Consider the following 15,016-nt stretch of genomic DNA (forward strand, 5'->3'; position numbering starts at 1 on the left):
GACCTTTGGTCTGACCCAGTATGGCCGTTCTTATGACTTCATCCTGTCCTGTCCTGTCCTCCTCTGCATTTGATGTGGGATGCTTCCTCCTCCTCCAGGCTGCCTGGATCATCAGGGGGCATTGAGTGCACAGTGGAGAGAATCTCCCTGCTCACAGTTCCAGTGTCCAGCACTACAGCCTCTAAGAGAAGAATATTGCACAGAAAATCCTGCCCATCTGTGCGAGTTTGGGCTGGAGCATGCTCATGCATGCAGATACTCTTTAGCAGCCAGCCTCTAGCAAACCTCTACTGGCCATGTGCAAATGGCAATTTTCAGAGGCTTATAACTGCCAAATGTCGGTGGATTTTTACAGGGACAGGAGGAAAAAGCATCTCTCTGACCCCAGCCAAATTTAAAGTCTCTACTGCAAAGCATGGGGTGCCAGAGATTATCAATAAAACAGTTGTAAAAAAAATTAACATTGGCAAAACAATCTATTTTCTCCAGTGCTATTCTCAAAAATGACTGAACCAGTGTTGTTGAACTTGTCCAAACTTTCCAAAAATATTTGACACCCCATTTGGAAAATTTCAGTCCAAACACTTAAAACTTGGGAAAATTATAAGTAACTGAAAACAGAGTCTTACAGTGGAAAATGTTAAGCAACCTTGATTATTCAGTGCCCCCAAAATGTCAGTAATGCAGAGTTAAGTATGACCATCTACTTCCTGAATGTCACGTGCACCTGTACTTAAATCTCTAAAACCCAGGAAATACAGAGTCACAGTACACACAAGCTATGCCACGCAACCTTAACTCTGCCCCCCAAACCAGTGGGGATATACTGTCAGTATGCTTCAGCTAGGACTGCACTATAATAAGCAGACATAAGGACTGACAAAGTAAATGTGCCATTTTATGTGCTGTGTTTTTTCCCCCCACAGAATGGTATTCTCTTATTGATCTGCATGTACTCCAACTGCCCTTCGCTGTGTCAGGGACAGCTATATTGACTGGTGCAAGAATTATTGCAGCAAGTTGCCACAGATCACACCAAGATATGAGGAGAGGTGCATCTGCACCCAAAGGGATCCCAAAGGGATCACAGCTGATTCCATACTAGAGCTATACTAGATTCCTTACCACCGACTGTCCTTGTTGTTCAGGGCACTGTCACACAACCATCACCCCATTATCCCAAGAGAGTGTGAAAACCAGTGGTGCGCCTGATCTTATACGGCAGTGAGTTGCTATTTCAAGGCAGTATAATCCCCTGCCATTTGAGAATCTTTGGTAGGCTACCCACAACTTTTAGTTAGGCTGTATAGTGTTTTATGTTAGCCATGTAAATGATGGTGTGTATATATACATTTGGAATTTTTTTTTTAAATAGGGTGGACGAAAGTGATGTCCTGTCCCTTTAAATATTTGAGCACTCCCCTATCCCACCCAGTGCAAAGCCTCACTTTCATGTTGGTTTCAGTTTTGTTGTAAGAACAATAAAGGGAGCACAGCAGAGAGCTGTGTTTCTATCTCCTCTGCTGGATCCAAATATAATAGGAATCTGCTTTCATTCTCTGTCTCTGATTTTCATCTGAAACAGTTTCCTTAGACACTTGTGCATATGAAAAGATACTGAAAGTAGACACTAAAGCATTGTGCTAATTCCCACTGCAGTGTGAAAACCAGTACAAAGGATGGCTTACAGGTACCTGAGTGTGGGATATCAGTATGAAAAAGACTGAGAATTCATTTATGAGGGGGTAGAGAACTCGAGTTTTCTCTCCTCATTTAATCATAGTATCCCCCGCCCTCAGATCTCCATCCTTCCATTCGTGGCTCCATCTTCTAGTAAAAACAATAGGACATACCAGGGGTCCCATATCCCTGTACCCCCAAAATATCACTTCAGCTAGCCTACCAATACTTTTTTGGTAGCCTCCCTGTAAAGCTGCCTCCAGAAATAGAATTTAACACTCAATATCAAAGAGTGATAGCATTGTCAAAGAACACGCAGAATATACAATTACTGTGTGGATTTTAAAATTCAGCTCTTATCAGTGAATCATTGTTAGCAATTTGCATTCTTCAGATTTATCAATTGCATTTGGTTTTCTGTACGTGGCCCCTGGATGCTTTTCATTCTATATTGCAAAGGCTTTCAAGTGACTTTTATTCATCAAGTGTAGGTTGTTTGATGTGTATGATTCTTATTGGAATAGGATTTTTGACAGCAGGCTGTTGTTATTTTTGTCAGACCAACCAAAGAACCTTTACCATGGTGGGGGCTAGATTTTCACTCCTCTTAACCAAAAAACCCTTGAACTTAATGAGCTGAAAAATTGTTAGTCAACAATGTGTAAACAAATAAAAAAGGAATGGGGCAGGGAGTAGGGGGGAGAGAATAAACTGAGAGAAGGAAAAGGATTAAAATTAGCATTCCAGCCAATTTATTTTCTTTTTTTATGTCCATCTATATACTAACAGTGTCTTAAATTTCTATCTTTATTTGCTGGCGATATCCTTCCTTGCAGGAAGGTGAACTCCATTGAATAACTGTGTGTCCCTATAGAAAAGACACTTTCTTCCAACAGCACAGGTAAAATTTTTAAGGCTTGTGTTCTGTACAAGCAAAGAGGAAACCACAAAACCAAAACATTAGGCCAAAATGTTCAAACTCAGGTTCCTGAAGTTGGACACCTAAATCCATAGTTAGACACCTAATTATGTGGTCCGATTTTTTTTTCAGAGATGCTGAGCACCCACAGCTCCCATTGTCTGCTTGTCTGTGGGAGAAATGGGTGTCCTGCACTTCTGAAAAATCAGATCACTTTTATTTAGGCACTTAAACGTGAATTTAAATGCCTAACTTTAGCCACCTAAATTTGAACATTCTGATCATTGTTTATGCAGATCTGACATAGTGAAGGGGCTGTTCAAAGCTTCCACCGAAGGATATCTGTATTAATTCAAAAACTGTGCACAGAAATGTGTTACCAGTGAAGAGCACTATTTGTAGGTCTACCAAACACACAACTAGCATTTGAAGTAGCTTACCACTGACCAAAGAAGGAGATAAGGGTGTTGTGCTATCTGGAGTGGCTCACAACTGAGTGCTTACCTCAGGGCAGACTGTCAGAAAACAAGAGCTGATACTCCAACTGGTAATATATTCTATAATTAGATTTCACCAAGCCAGCACCACATGTGAACTCCAGGATCACTATCCCAGTCTTACCACAGAGTCACAAAAACAGTCCACTTAGTCCCCAGTCTGTCGTGCCACCCAGACAAACTGGACTTTGTGATAAAAGGTCACTTCAACCAAAAATCACACATCAGGTTTCTCCCAGTCCCAAGAGACCAGTCATTTACCCCAGATCAATTGGTACTCTGGACCTTACACCAAAGACAATGCTGGAAGCCCATTCTGTAGTAAACTAACTAAAAGTTTATTAGCTAAGAACAAAAAATGAGTTATTGAGAGTTTAAAGCAGGTAAAATAGATGTACAGGTGAATCACAGTTTGTAACTCCAAATGATAGCAGTGATGTAATAAACTGCCAGTTTCCCAAAGGTCTTTCAGGGTACCCAAATTGTCTCTAGGGATCTCTGCTTTGCGTCTGGTACACTTCCCTGTAAAAGTCCAAACTGTCAGAGATAAAAGATCTTTCTTTGAATCCGTATTTATGGTATCTTCACACAGAAAGCAAGCTGACAGTGTCTCTACTCATGTAGGTTTTTCCTTTGATGACGGTGAGTGAGGAATGCACTTCAGTCTTTTGACCTCCAGTCATCATCATAATGGCCATTTGCTTTGGAATTAGCACCTTTTCTGATAAATTCCGTAATTAGCATTTCACAAGATTTCTTTGATAGGTTATTGAGTTACATGGGTATATACAATGTAGATGTTCATTATTACATTATAACAGAAACAGATAAGTGAAAACAATATGAATAACATTCCACTAGCTTTCATGAAGTTTAAAACGTTACTCTCTTCAATCTACACTAATACACAAGTGAATCAGCCTATGCCCCTGAGCTGACCTGGTCTGCCAGGGTCACATATCACTCCTGCTGTCACTGTGAATGGCGCTAGGAACAGAAATGCATATATGTCAGTCTGATGGCCCCCAATCTGGAATTATTCCAGGTTTTCCATCGCTGTCAGTGGGAGTGGGGTTTTGTCCTCTGCTTTATGTTCTGTTGCTCCCATTTTATTTTACTCCCCAAAGATGTGGCACTTGGAGACGAGAGAGGTGAGGGGCTTAGAGAATGGTTGTATCTATTTTATTGGTCTCCCAGCAATCTTTTAATACTTGCAACCATTAGAAATATTTGCTGTATTTGTGTTGGATAGGTAGATAAACTGGTTTGAACTATGGAGAATTCTTTCAAGTTGTATTCTTTCACCACTAAGTAAAATGGACTTTAGTATATTAGTAAAGGAATGATTACAAATAAATATAATATGGCATATGAGAGAGTTGTCTAAAAATTGCTAATTACCATAGCTGTGAAAAGACAAACCTCACTTATCTCAGGATAAAAAAAAGTCCACAGGAAAGCTCAGTAACTTGCGAGTAATAACAGGAGAGATGCTAATACCAAGAAGCTCAGACCTGACTAACTGAAGGCATAAGCAAGAGAGACACATACAATACAGCATGGAAGCGTTCTGTGAATGCACTTTGAATATCAACGGTACCTCCTTTTCTGTGATTTTTTTTCATGCCCCTAGCTGACCATAGCAAAATGAACTGCAGTCTGATGCTGTTTCTGAGGAGCCTAGATAAGCAGCAGTGGATCCTTTACCAGAGTATTGCAAGAGATGCAAACAGAGGGATGTTTTCTCAGAATTTTAATCAATGATTGTTGTATTCCATGTGCTTCAATGCACTCTCAAAGCTGTAAACAGGCTGGCTGCCTTTTGTAGGGGTCTGATAGAACATCCCCATTCTTATCCTGATTTGCTGGCTATGTTACTACAGAGAACCCTTCCTAAAATTATGTTGCAAATGAACAGGCATTAGTTCAGCTGCACTTAAAAAGGAAGTGCCAAAATAAAATAAAGCAGGCCAGGAGCAAGTTCAGTGAGATGCCTGTCAAGGATGGTCTAATTTTTTTTTTTTAAGTAGGGCATAAAAAGGTAATACTGCCCTCCTGGCAATGACCATGTGTCTGTCTTATAGCAGTAGCCCAGCAATGCCCAATGACTGGTAAATAAACAGTTTGCTCCATCTGCTGCTTTGAAGATATATTAAAGAAGCTGTTATAAACTCTGGAAGTTACTTTTTTAAAAATGATCTGCACACATTAGGGTTCTTTTGAGGGAGAGCCAGGTTGGGGAAAGGGAGGAGATACACTGCCTGAGCTAAGTTGTCAGGCAACATTATTCCTCTATAAGCCATAATGGTTCTGGGCAGTCAGAGAAGCATAATGTTCACAGGAGATTTGATACACTGAAGGAAGTTTAGACTGTACTCTCCAAAGCACCCTCTTCCCAGCACTTCCAGGGGGAGAGAGACCATGGCCCTATTCTTGCCGCTCTCTCATACATGCCCTCTTAGCTCTGCTAGCAGAAACTTTCATTAGCACACTCAGCTATATTAACATTTCTCTTTTGTTGGTACTCTGAGGTGCAAAGGAGCTTCTCATTCTTTACCTAGAAGATCAACTCAGAATCAGCCTAATATGTCCCCCAAAATCAAGATGTGTGACAAAATCACTGATCTGCTCAATGTGGCTTCCAGGTGAGAGGTCTGACCTTGCCTGACAGACATAGGAAAGGGGACTAGATGTTTTGGAGTTGAGCTCCAGTGGTGATGCTAAGATCTATTTCACCTTGTGCCTTCCATGTGTTCCCTTTCTATTACTGTGACTTGGAAAATAGAGCAAAAATACTGGAGTTAATTGCAAAAAAAAGCTGCTACATTTTTGTTGGGTTTAGAGAAAGGCATGCAGCAAAATACTCATATTTCTAGAAGAGCTATGGATGTGTTAAGAAAACATGATAGGATTAATCAGTAACATCACAACTAGCTACCCAAAGGCTATGTTCTAGCTTGGGGCCTTGAAGAGCATTGGTCTGAAGGTAGATCCCATTTGCCATATTCTGACCTAAGGGCTATCTATGCCTAAAAATATCTTATTTGGTATGAACCACTAAGGAATGTGTTCAACAGATTTAGTGAAGTGAATGCCATTATACAATGTCCTCTGGGCAGAATATTGCTTTCCAGCAGTGAGTCACTTGCCAGAAATTCCTCAACTGAGAGATTATATGGGAAGCCACTTAAGAGAGATTTTTTTTCACTATTTCTAACCTAAACATAATCAACTCCTTATATAGCAGAATAACATGCAGAGTAAACTATTGTCCTTTAAATTGAAATACTATCAGATGTGCAGTATAATGCAGATAGTATTAATCTACTTTAATCATCCTTCAAGTGCACAATACACTAATTGTGCCCATTCAGGTATATTTTTCCTGTTTAATTTAATAACAGGTTGTGTCACACATTAATTAAAATGTTATGCAGATATTTAAACAGACTAATTGATTTCTGTGTTTGGTTGTCGCAGTGCAACATGTAGTCTGCTGAGCAGTAGCCACACAACTCAGTAGGAAAAGCTCTGTATTACACCATAAAATGCAATGCATTTCTCAGTACCTAAATGCACATATATATAAAGCCAAATTCCACACTGATTTACTCTGTGTACAATATAGGGTGTGTTAAAAGCGACAGAGTCCTGTGGCACCTTATAGACTAACAGACGTATTGGAGCATAAGCTTTTGTGGGTGAATACCCCACTTCGTCAGATGCATGTAGTGGAAATTTCCAGAGGCAGGTATAAATATGCAGGCAAGAATCAGTCTAGAGATAACGAGGTTAGTTCAATCAGGGAGAATGGGGCCCTCTTCTAGCAGTTGAGGTGTGAACACGAAGGGAGGAGAAACTGCTTTTGTAGTTGGCTAGCCATTCACAGTCTTTGTTTAATCCTGAGTTGATGGTGTCAAATTTGCAAATGAACTGAAGCTCACAGTTTCTCTTCGAAGTCTGGTCCTGAAGTTGAATATAGGGTGTATAACTGAAGAAAATTTGTTCCAGTTTCTCTAAATTCAGATAACCAAGTATGTACACGTTCACCCTAGTATCTGAGCAAACAGATCTGATTTACTTCCTCCTTTCTACCCTGCTCATTAAGATTTGATATAATAAAGCAGTGGACACCATTGCATCAAGTTGATTAGATATCAGACCCTAAATGCCAACTATTAAAGTGAGCACTCCCCAAAAAAGTGATATAAACAAATAATGGAAGCTTGGACCAAACATTTTCTCTTATGGATAGAACTTTTAGTGACCCAGCTGACATTTCCATTTAGTGTACTGTATCTGGCTGACACATGGCCATAGTACATTGGATCTGTGCTATCAAGATAGAGAAGTTCAGCCTTCCATGTATGATGGGACTCTCACTCATCTGCAGCACGTTCCTCTGAATCACTTTCTTGGATTCCCTTTAATTAGTCAAAAAAATGTCTTTAACATTTCCCATGGTTGGTGTAGGTAGAGGGGAGCTATAGAAGAAATGATTTTGGTGAAGTAAAGGATTGTTTCCGTGGATTCTGATAGGCATGGGTAACTCCCAGTTGTGAACATGTGGTAGACCCATAATGCTGCAGTAAACAACCATCACACTTCTCGACTCTTAATGGCGATTATAAACCAAATCCTTTTTACTCATTTCAGTGGCCATATTCCTTGGCTCCTAAGAACAAAGATCTGAGCTTTATTTGGGGTTGAGAATATGTTTCAGGTGTCTGAGGACTATGCACCAAACTTTGGGACTCTTCACTTTTGCTTCGAAAATAGGTGCATAATAATTTCATCAGCATGACAGTACTTCTTTGTGTTACAGTGCTGGCAGGTAGTGTGGCCTTTCAAAATTCTCACAGATCCTCCTTCACAGATGACACATACCAGAAGCATAAATAATCCAAGCAGAGGAGGTTGCATGCATGGCTCCTGAACATATATCAGGGGCTTCTGGCTGTGGTTCTAATCTAAGACCAGCACATAAGCATATCTTACATTCCATCAAAGTCAATGGGTGTTAAACACAGGCTTAAAAGTTAAGCAAGTGCTTTTTCCGAATCCGGGTCCTCTGTGCTGAAAGAAGTGGACCCATAAACATCCACCCCAGAATTCTGCTGCATGGCTCAATGTTCCCAGTTTTGAAGAAGCAAGATGTGGGGTATAATAGTTGGGTCCCCTAGCTCCCCACTTGATCATGGTTCCATGGATGCATGTGTGTATCCTGGAACCAGAACTCTAGTTGCTAAAATGGGATAGTGAAGGTAAGTAGAACATGACAGGAATGTTCTAAAAAGAAAAGGAATGAACAGAAAAGCTCACTCATGCTTATACTTCTTACATGCTGCTTTTATTTTCAGGGAAAAAATGGTTATTATGTCAAATGAATATAAAGTAAAAGAAGAAATACAAATAATGCCTCTCTTCTACATGAGTCACTAATGGGTTTTAGTACTCATAGTTTCTATAGAAACTCAATTTTGACATATTAGTTATATTGTGCTTAAAGCTAATGTTAAATATATTCTGTATACTAGATATAAAAAGGAGAAGTATTCTAGCCCTAAGAAAATATGGTGTGTAATAAAATACATTGTTTGATCACAATATTTTCATGCTTATTCTGATCATTGGATGAAATATGTGTAGGTAGGTATGTCTATATGTATGTAAACCTGTGTGTATCTTTTTCATATTTTTAATTGCCTGACAGATATTTCCAGGACTGATTCTCTCAGACATAAAGCCTGCCAAAAGAATGAAGTTCAAAACAGTCTGCTACCTGCTGGTCCAGCTCATGCATTGTCGTAAGATGTTCAAAGCTGAGATACCTTTCTCCAATGTCATGACATGTGAGGATGATGATAAGGTAATTAATAAGGATTCTCTGAGGTCCTTGAATGTGTGCTTTTAAAATGTACATTGCTCTATGTTGTCTCACAAACTAAACCAAAACAGGTTGTTACTACTAAGTGCTGTCAATGTAATAAACCTTTGTCTAGAAAAAATTCCCCATCGTTGCTAATATGGTTTTTGCGCAGTAAGTAATAGCAGCTTTAATCCTGAGGTGCCACAGGTGCCTTATCTGAGCATTTCAAGCACCATGTAAATTAGAGCATAGTAAATTGACTTGGTTCTTGAAAAGGCAAATGGCACCAGGCATCCTGTCTGTGCTAGGGATCCCAGTGTTCCCATTAGTGCTGGAGCTGAACTGCTAGCAATGATGAGAAACTTTTGCAGAATTTCCCCAGTATAGACAAAGCTTAAGTGTAGGAGATCTCAGGTGCAGAGTCCCCCGTACATGTGCGCACACACACATCTCACAAGTGGCTACCATCTGGGACTTGTCCTTCAGAAAAGAGTCCCTGAGGCCATTGCAGAAATTTCAAAAAGCTGTTTTGCAAATCCCTGGAGTCCTCCACAGTTTTCAGCTGATAGCACTGTACATGCAGTAGCATACAGAAAGTAAGTAGATTTTTATGCCTATACATTTTTATATAAAAATGTGAATGGTAACCATGAATCATAAAACTGATTTGGTGTTGAAACCAAAAGATTGGAAGAGTTGTCAGATCATTTATTTTGCCAGTAGGTGGCAATGTTACATAGTTTGCTGCTTGAATGTCAACTGCGGTAGAACAGGAAGTTCATTCATTGGGATTTGAACTATGTCTTGGACTGTCTCTGATATAAACAAGATACATTTTGAGAAACTTCAAATCTGCCTTTTTGGCAGTATTAGAACTTTCGTGTTTGTGAAAATTTTGTTTCTCTCAGTACTGACAGAAACACAAAAATTAAAAAAGCAGCCCTTTTTGGTTTAAATCTCAAATCTCGTATTGCAGCCTTTATTTACCATTTATAGAAATAGCGTGTAACTCACATATGACATCATAGCTCTGAATTAAGTGTTTTAAACCTCTTTGAGTATTTTGAAAAATCTATGTTTATTCTATAAAAGTTATGTAACAATTTAGTCTTTTTTGTGTGTGTGCATAGTGCATGTATACATAGTACACATACAAAACCTATAATATGTTAGGGAACTGGCTTAAATTCCCCAAAGTCAGAACATTCAAAGTCACTGCTATAATGTTATCTTTAACTTACCTAGTGGTGTGTCAAGTGTTTGCAACTCCTATGGGACTCTTATCTCAGGGAACATGATGTAACAGGTTAATCTATACAAACCAACCTGCTCTCCAAGCTTCCTTCAGAGATCATTATTCCTTAAATCATGAAAGCCATATACTGCTCAAAACTCTTTGAAGCTGGCCCAGTATTATCTGCGTCTGTGCTACAATAAAGTTTAAAAAAACCTCTCTGACAAAATACTTTACCTTGCAAAAACTTGAGACATCATGAAAGTCTGTAACATGAAAAAAGAGGTAAAATGCATATTAGAAAATAAATGAAAAAGTAGTTATATGTGCACAGTAGCTGATTTTATGGGCTAATAGCTCACTCCATTTTAATTCTCTTCAACTCAGACAAAACCTAGGTCACTTAATTGAAAAAACGGCATGCAAAATTTAGTTTAGAAAGCAAAACAATTAGGCACCAAAATATAAGCATCTGAAATTGTTAGTAATCTATTTGTGTGTGTTAACTGGAATTTTAAGTACATGTTAACATAGTGGCCCTTCAGATTGCATGCTTATTCAATATATTAAACTCAAAAGGCAAAACTCAAGCAAGTATTTTAGCTGTGTCATAAGCATTTAGCACTGATATTTTAGTGTAAATATGAGAACAAGAAAACAGTGAGAGAATTGAAAAGATATTTTATCTATACTTCAGAGTCTCTTCTAGTACTTATCAAGGGCCACTCCTGAACCAAGCCACTGGTCTGTAGTATTTCCTGACTGATCACTAGCTTCATATATCTACTTTATAGAGAAGTCTGCTTATGTGTGTTAGTCAACTAGCTGCTGACCTGTGTATGTTTGTGTGTTGTGTTTCATTTTGATTTTAAGAAGAGCTGCCACTCCTGTTTCACACACAGTAAGAAAGGAAACATCTATTCATTCTGCATATGTTTAGTTTGTCCCCTGAGCTGTGACTTTGAAAGGGGATTGTAAAATCTCAAAGATATTTTCTAGGTATATAACCTTTTAAAAAGTGGGCTATTCAACATTGACAGCACTGCACTGAGATCTTGTAACAAGTTTCTAATAGTGACAGCAAAGAGTCTTCTTATTATATCCTAGGTGGTAGACATCTGGGTTTTTTTCCCAAGCTGATTAGTCATAACCTAATGCATTAAATGGCCTTCCCTGACATGTGCAAATGTTTCATAAAAGAAATATGTTTCTGACTATGTAGAAACAGGTTGAGCCCTTCTGTATAGGCATGACAGGGGCACAGCCAGGCCAAACTTGAGCGGCGCTGTCATCCCATGCATCAGGCCGCAACGCCTGGAGCAGGGAGCCAGGCCCAGGCTTGCAGGACAGCAGCCACAGGAGTGAGTAACGGAAGACAAATGGTAACAGAGGAAATATAATTATAAGGGAATCCCTTCATTAGCCCTATATTTATGGCTAAAGTCGTGGTGTAAAATTATTCAAAGTCTTATGCTGTGGATGTGGAGAAGGTGAAGAAAAATTGCTTTGCAAATACTATCCCATCCATGTCGTCCTGAACAGCAGAACTGTTCAGAGGCATGGACAATCTGGGTTAATTTGGGTTGTCTCCGCTAAACCACAGAATTGAGTTTTTCTCATTTGTGATCAATTTTCTTGGTACGTGGCTGATCAAGTCACCCTGATCTGGGATGAGCTGGCTCTCTCCACAGTGGCAGAGTAGAGTACTGGCAAGGACAATATGTAGAGGGATTTTTTAAGGATGAGGAATGAAATTGTGGTCCCACTGAAGTCAATGGGAGTTTTGCCATGGAATTTAGTTGGGCCAGGATTTTACCTGAGAAGTGGTAACTAATTTGTAATTAGACTGTAACTTGACAGGGGCAAGGACTATGTCTTTTAATGTATTTGTCTACAGATTTGTATTTGCTTAGCTGAACAGCTTCCTGATGCTGACTGGAGACTTGGCAATACAAATGATGAGACATTTTCAGTCACGGATAATGTCATTGCAGTGAATAGCTGTCATCCTCTTGTTTTCTTTTCTGCTGCAGAGGAGAGCATTAAGAACAGCCTCTGAAAAACTCAGGAATCGTTCCTCTTTTTCTACGAATGTGGTACACACCACCCCAGGAACTCGAGTAAACAGATACATCAGCCGTTTGATAGAGGCCCGGCAAACTGAGTCCGAGATGGCTGACTTGAATTTCATTACCCTCAAGTATAAACAAATTGAACGTGAGCATAAAGTAAGTGAGAATTTTAATAAGTTCACTGACCAAAGATAATTGGACAGATGGACTTGCACCTTCTTAAACAAGGTCCAATTTTTGCTCATTATCTTTAAACAATATTAGAAGGCCTGACTCCTCGCTCCCACAGAAATCAACAGGATGGAGCTAAAGAGGAGAAAATCCCAGTGATGATTCCTTTGTGGATTTCCTCTCCTGTCATTCCATTGGGAGCATGGGGATTGTATTTCCTGCCCTGCGTAATAGGCTGCAGGGTCCATATGTAGGGACATATGTGGGGGGCTCAGGATCCATGCAGAGGCACTTGCCTCCACAGGTTCTGTGGTTCCTTACAGTAGCCTACCCCGTGTAAAAAGGCCACATTATCTTTTCTGGAGAATTTCTGTAAAGCTGGAGCCAGGGGTTGATGTTCATCTCTCCCGGACCCAGCCCTGGCCTGCCTACTACTTCCCCAAACTGCCCAGTCTCTGCTCTGTCCCCAACTGTGGATCCATTCTTTGGAGCCCGGAGTCAGGGGAGATAGCTGACCACAACTCATCTGCACAGGAGAGGGAAGAGTCACGTGCAGAAGCTTCCCTCTGCTCATAGAGCTGTAGAGGATCCCATGTTAGGATTATAGCCTTATGTTCTCTAGGCCAAACTGTGATCTGACGTCATGTATGTGGATATAAATCTGATGTAACTCCACTGATTTTATTGTAATTATACTGAGATGAGATCAGAATAACTCTCATGGTTATTTTTTTCTTTTAAGTGAAGGAAGGCACAAGTGGTCTGATTTTAGACTAATGTAGTAGTAGCCCTTCCTCCCCCCCCCCCCCCCAGATGTAAGCCACACAGTCAAGGGTACGTTGTCACTTCTGATCAGTGTCCCACACACAAAAACTGAATTTTTACCCATTCACAATCATTTCAAGATGCCACAGATTAATCATTTAATTTTCATTGTTTAAAAAGCAAACAAGCCCTTCCTGTATAGTTGTAAAAAAGGGTGAGGTTTACCAATGAAAATGGAACAGCTCTTTTTTGGGGTAAAGGTATATGGAATCTTGTGAAAATATATGTTTAGAGCTTTTAAAAAAGACATTTTGTTTAGCTGGTGATTTTGTGTGGTTTACAGCAGAAAGCATCTGCAAAGCCGCCCTAAAGAAGGAGCCAAGGATTCCACTGTATAGAAGGGAATCCTCGAGTCCTGTAAAGCCATTTTAGCCAGCTCTGTGCCTCCCACTCCCTCCCTGCAGTGTCTACTCCTTCTGCATGGAAAAGACAGGAGATGGCGTGAGGGGCGGTGTGGACAACAAAAATCCATAGAAAGAGCTTCAAAGGTCTATTAATTTGGGGAGAAGAAAAAAAAAAGCAATAGTTTTGTAAATTCCATAACCTGGAACTTTTGGGGGCTAAACCCCAGGAGATGAGCCCTGCCCCTAAGAATTCCACAGAAGACAACCTCTGAGCTGTTTGTGAAGTGCATTATAGCAGGGCTGTCACCTGTGCACTTTCAAAGTGCACTTACATCTTACAGACTCACAGGGTTTGAGCATGTGGGACCTAGGCTCAGCCTCTGCACACTTTACAATGGTGCACATGCAGTCTTATGTAGCTGCACACTTTCTAAGCTTATCACCACATACCAATCTCAGTTACACTGGTGTAAATCCTGAATAACTCTGAGTGAAACGAGTTCAGGTTTGTGCTGGTGAAACTGAGATTGGAATCTGGCACTTAATGAGAAAACACATTCTTCTTTACCTGTGCAGCATACTGTTTTCTCAGAGGGGTAGCCGTAAAAAGCAACAAAGAGTCCTGGGGCACCTTATAGACTAACAGACATATTGGAGCATAAGCTTTTGTGGGTGAATACCCACTTCATCAGATGCATGACATCACAAAAGCTTATGCTCCAATACGTCTATAAGGTGCCACAGGACTCTTTGTTGCTGTTTTCTCAGAGTCATGCCTTGATTACACCAAAACCAATGATTTACCCACATCTCTCAATAAGAAGTATTTCCATGCCACAAATCAGTGTTCTTCCCTCAGCTGTTTCAGTCAAAGGGCTGTTTGATTTTTCTTAATAATGGGAAAAGTGTATTTTTTCCTCCCCCTTCTTCCACAAAGTAACTGAATTCTTTTTGCTCAATCTTTCAAAAAACCAATTCACCTCTGGGCTGAAATCAAAGCTGAATAATTGCAGACTGAAAGGTGAATGGTTGGGAAAGATATGGGGTACAGAAACAGAGGGTGAGAAAGGAAAGTGTCATGCAGCCTTAACTACATCAGATACTGAATAATAACATCTAAAGATATTTTCTGGGTCTGAATTAAAACATGTTCATTCCTGTGTTTGTAAATATGTGGAAATATAGCAGCACACTCTGGTTTTAAACCACAGTTGTTCCTAGTTTAGAGTCAGAAGGTATGGTATAGATGCCTCACTAACTGTCTTTGTGCATCTCTTCTCATTCACAGTACCACCAGCTTCAGGATGAATACTTCACCAGTGCTGTAGTTCTTTCACTAATTCTAGCTGCCTTATTTGGCCTTGTCTACCTTCTAATAATCCCACAGTAAGTATCTCCTGCTATT

At 39.9% G+C, this 15,016-nt stretch overlaps 1 protein-coding gene across 1 annotated transcript in view; it reads left to right on the forward strand.

Annotated features, from left to right (window-relative positions):
* Nucleotides 1–15,016, forward strand: part of ADCY1 (adenylate cyclase 1) — a 285,584-nt gene that overhangs the window by 230,364 nt on the left and 40,204 nt on the right. Inside the window, exons 11-13 of the mRNA XM_039525110.1 lie at nucleotides 8,810–8,965; nucleotides 12,233–12,427; nucleotides 14,900–14,997. Of these exons, the coding sequence (XP_039381044.1) occupies nucleotides 8,810–8,965; nucleotides 12,233–12,427; nucleotides 14,900–14,997 (449 nt within the window). The remainder of the gene's footprint in view (nucleotides 1–8,809; nucleotides 8,966–12,232; nucleotides 12,428–14,899; nucleotides 14,998–15,016) is intronic.

The sequence above is a fragment of the Mauremys reevesii genome, linkage group 2 (genome assembly GCF_016161935.1).
Source record: "Mauremys reevesii isolate NIE-2019 linkage group 2, ASM1616193v1, whole genome shotgun sequence".
Classification (NCBI taxonomy): domain Eukaryota; kingdom Metazoa; phylum Chordata; order Testudines; family Geoemydidae; genus Mauremys; species Mauremys reevesii.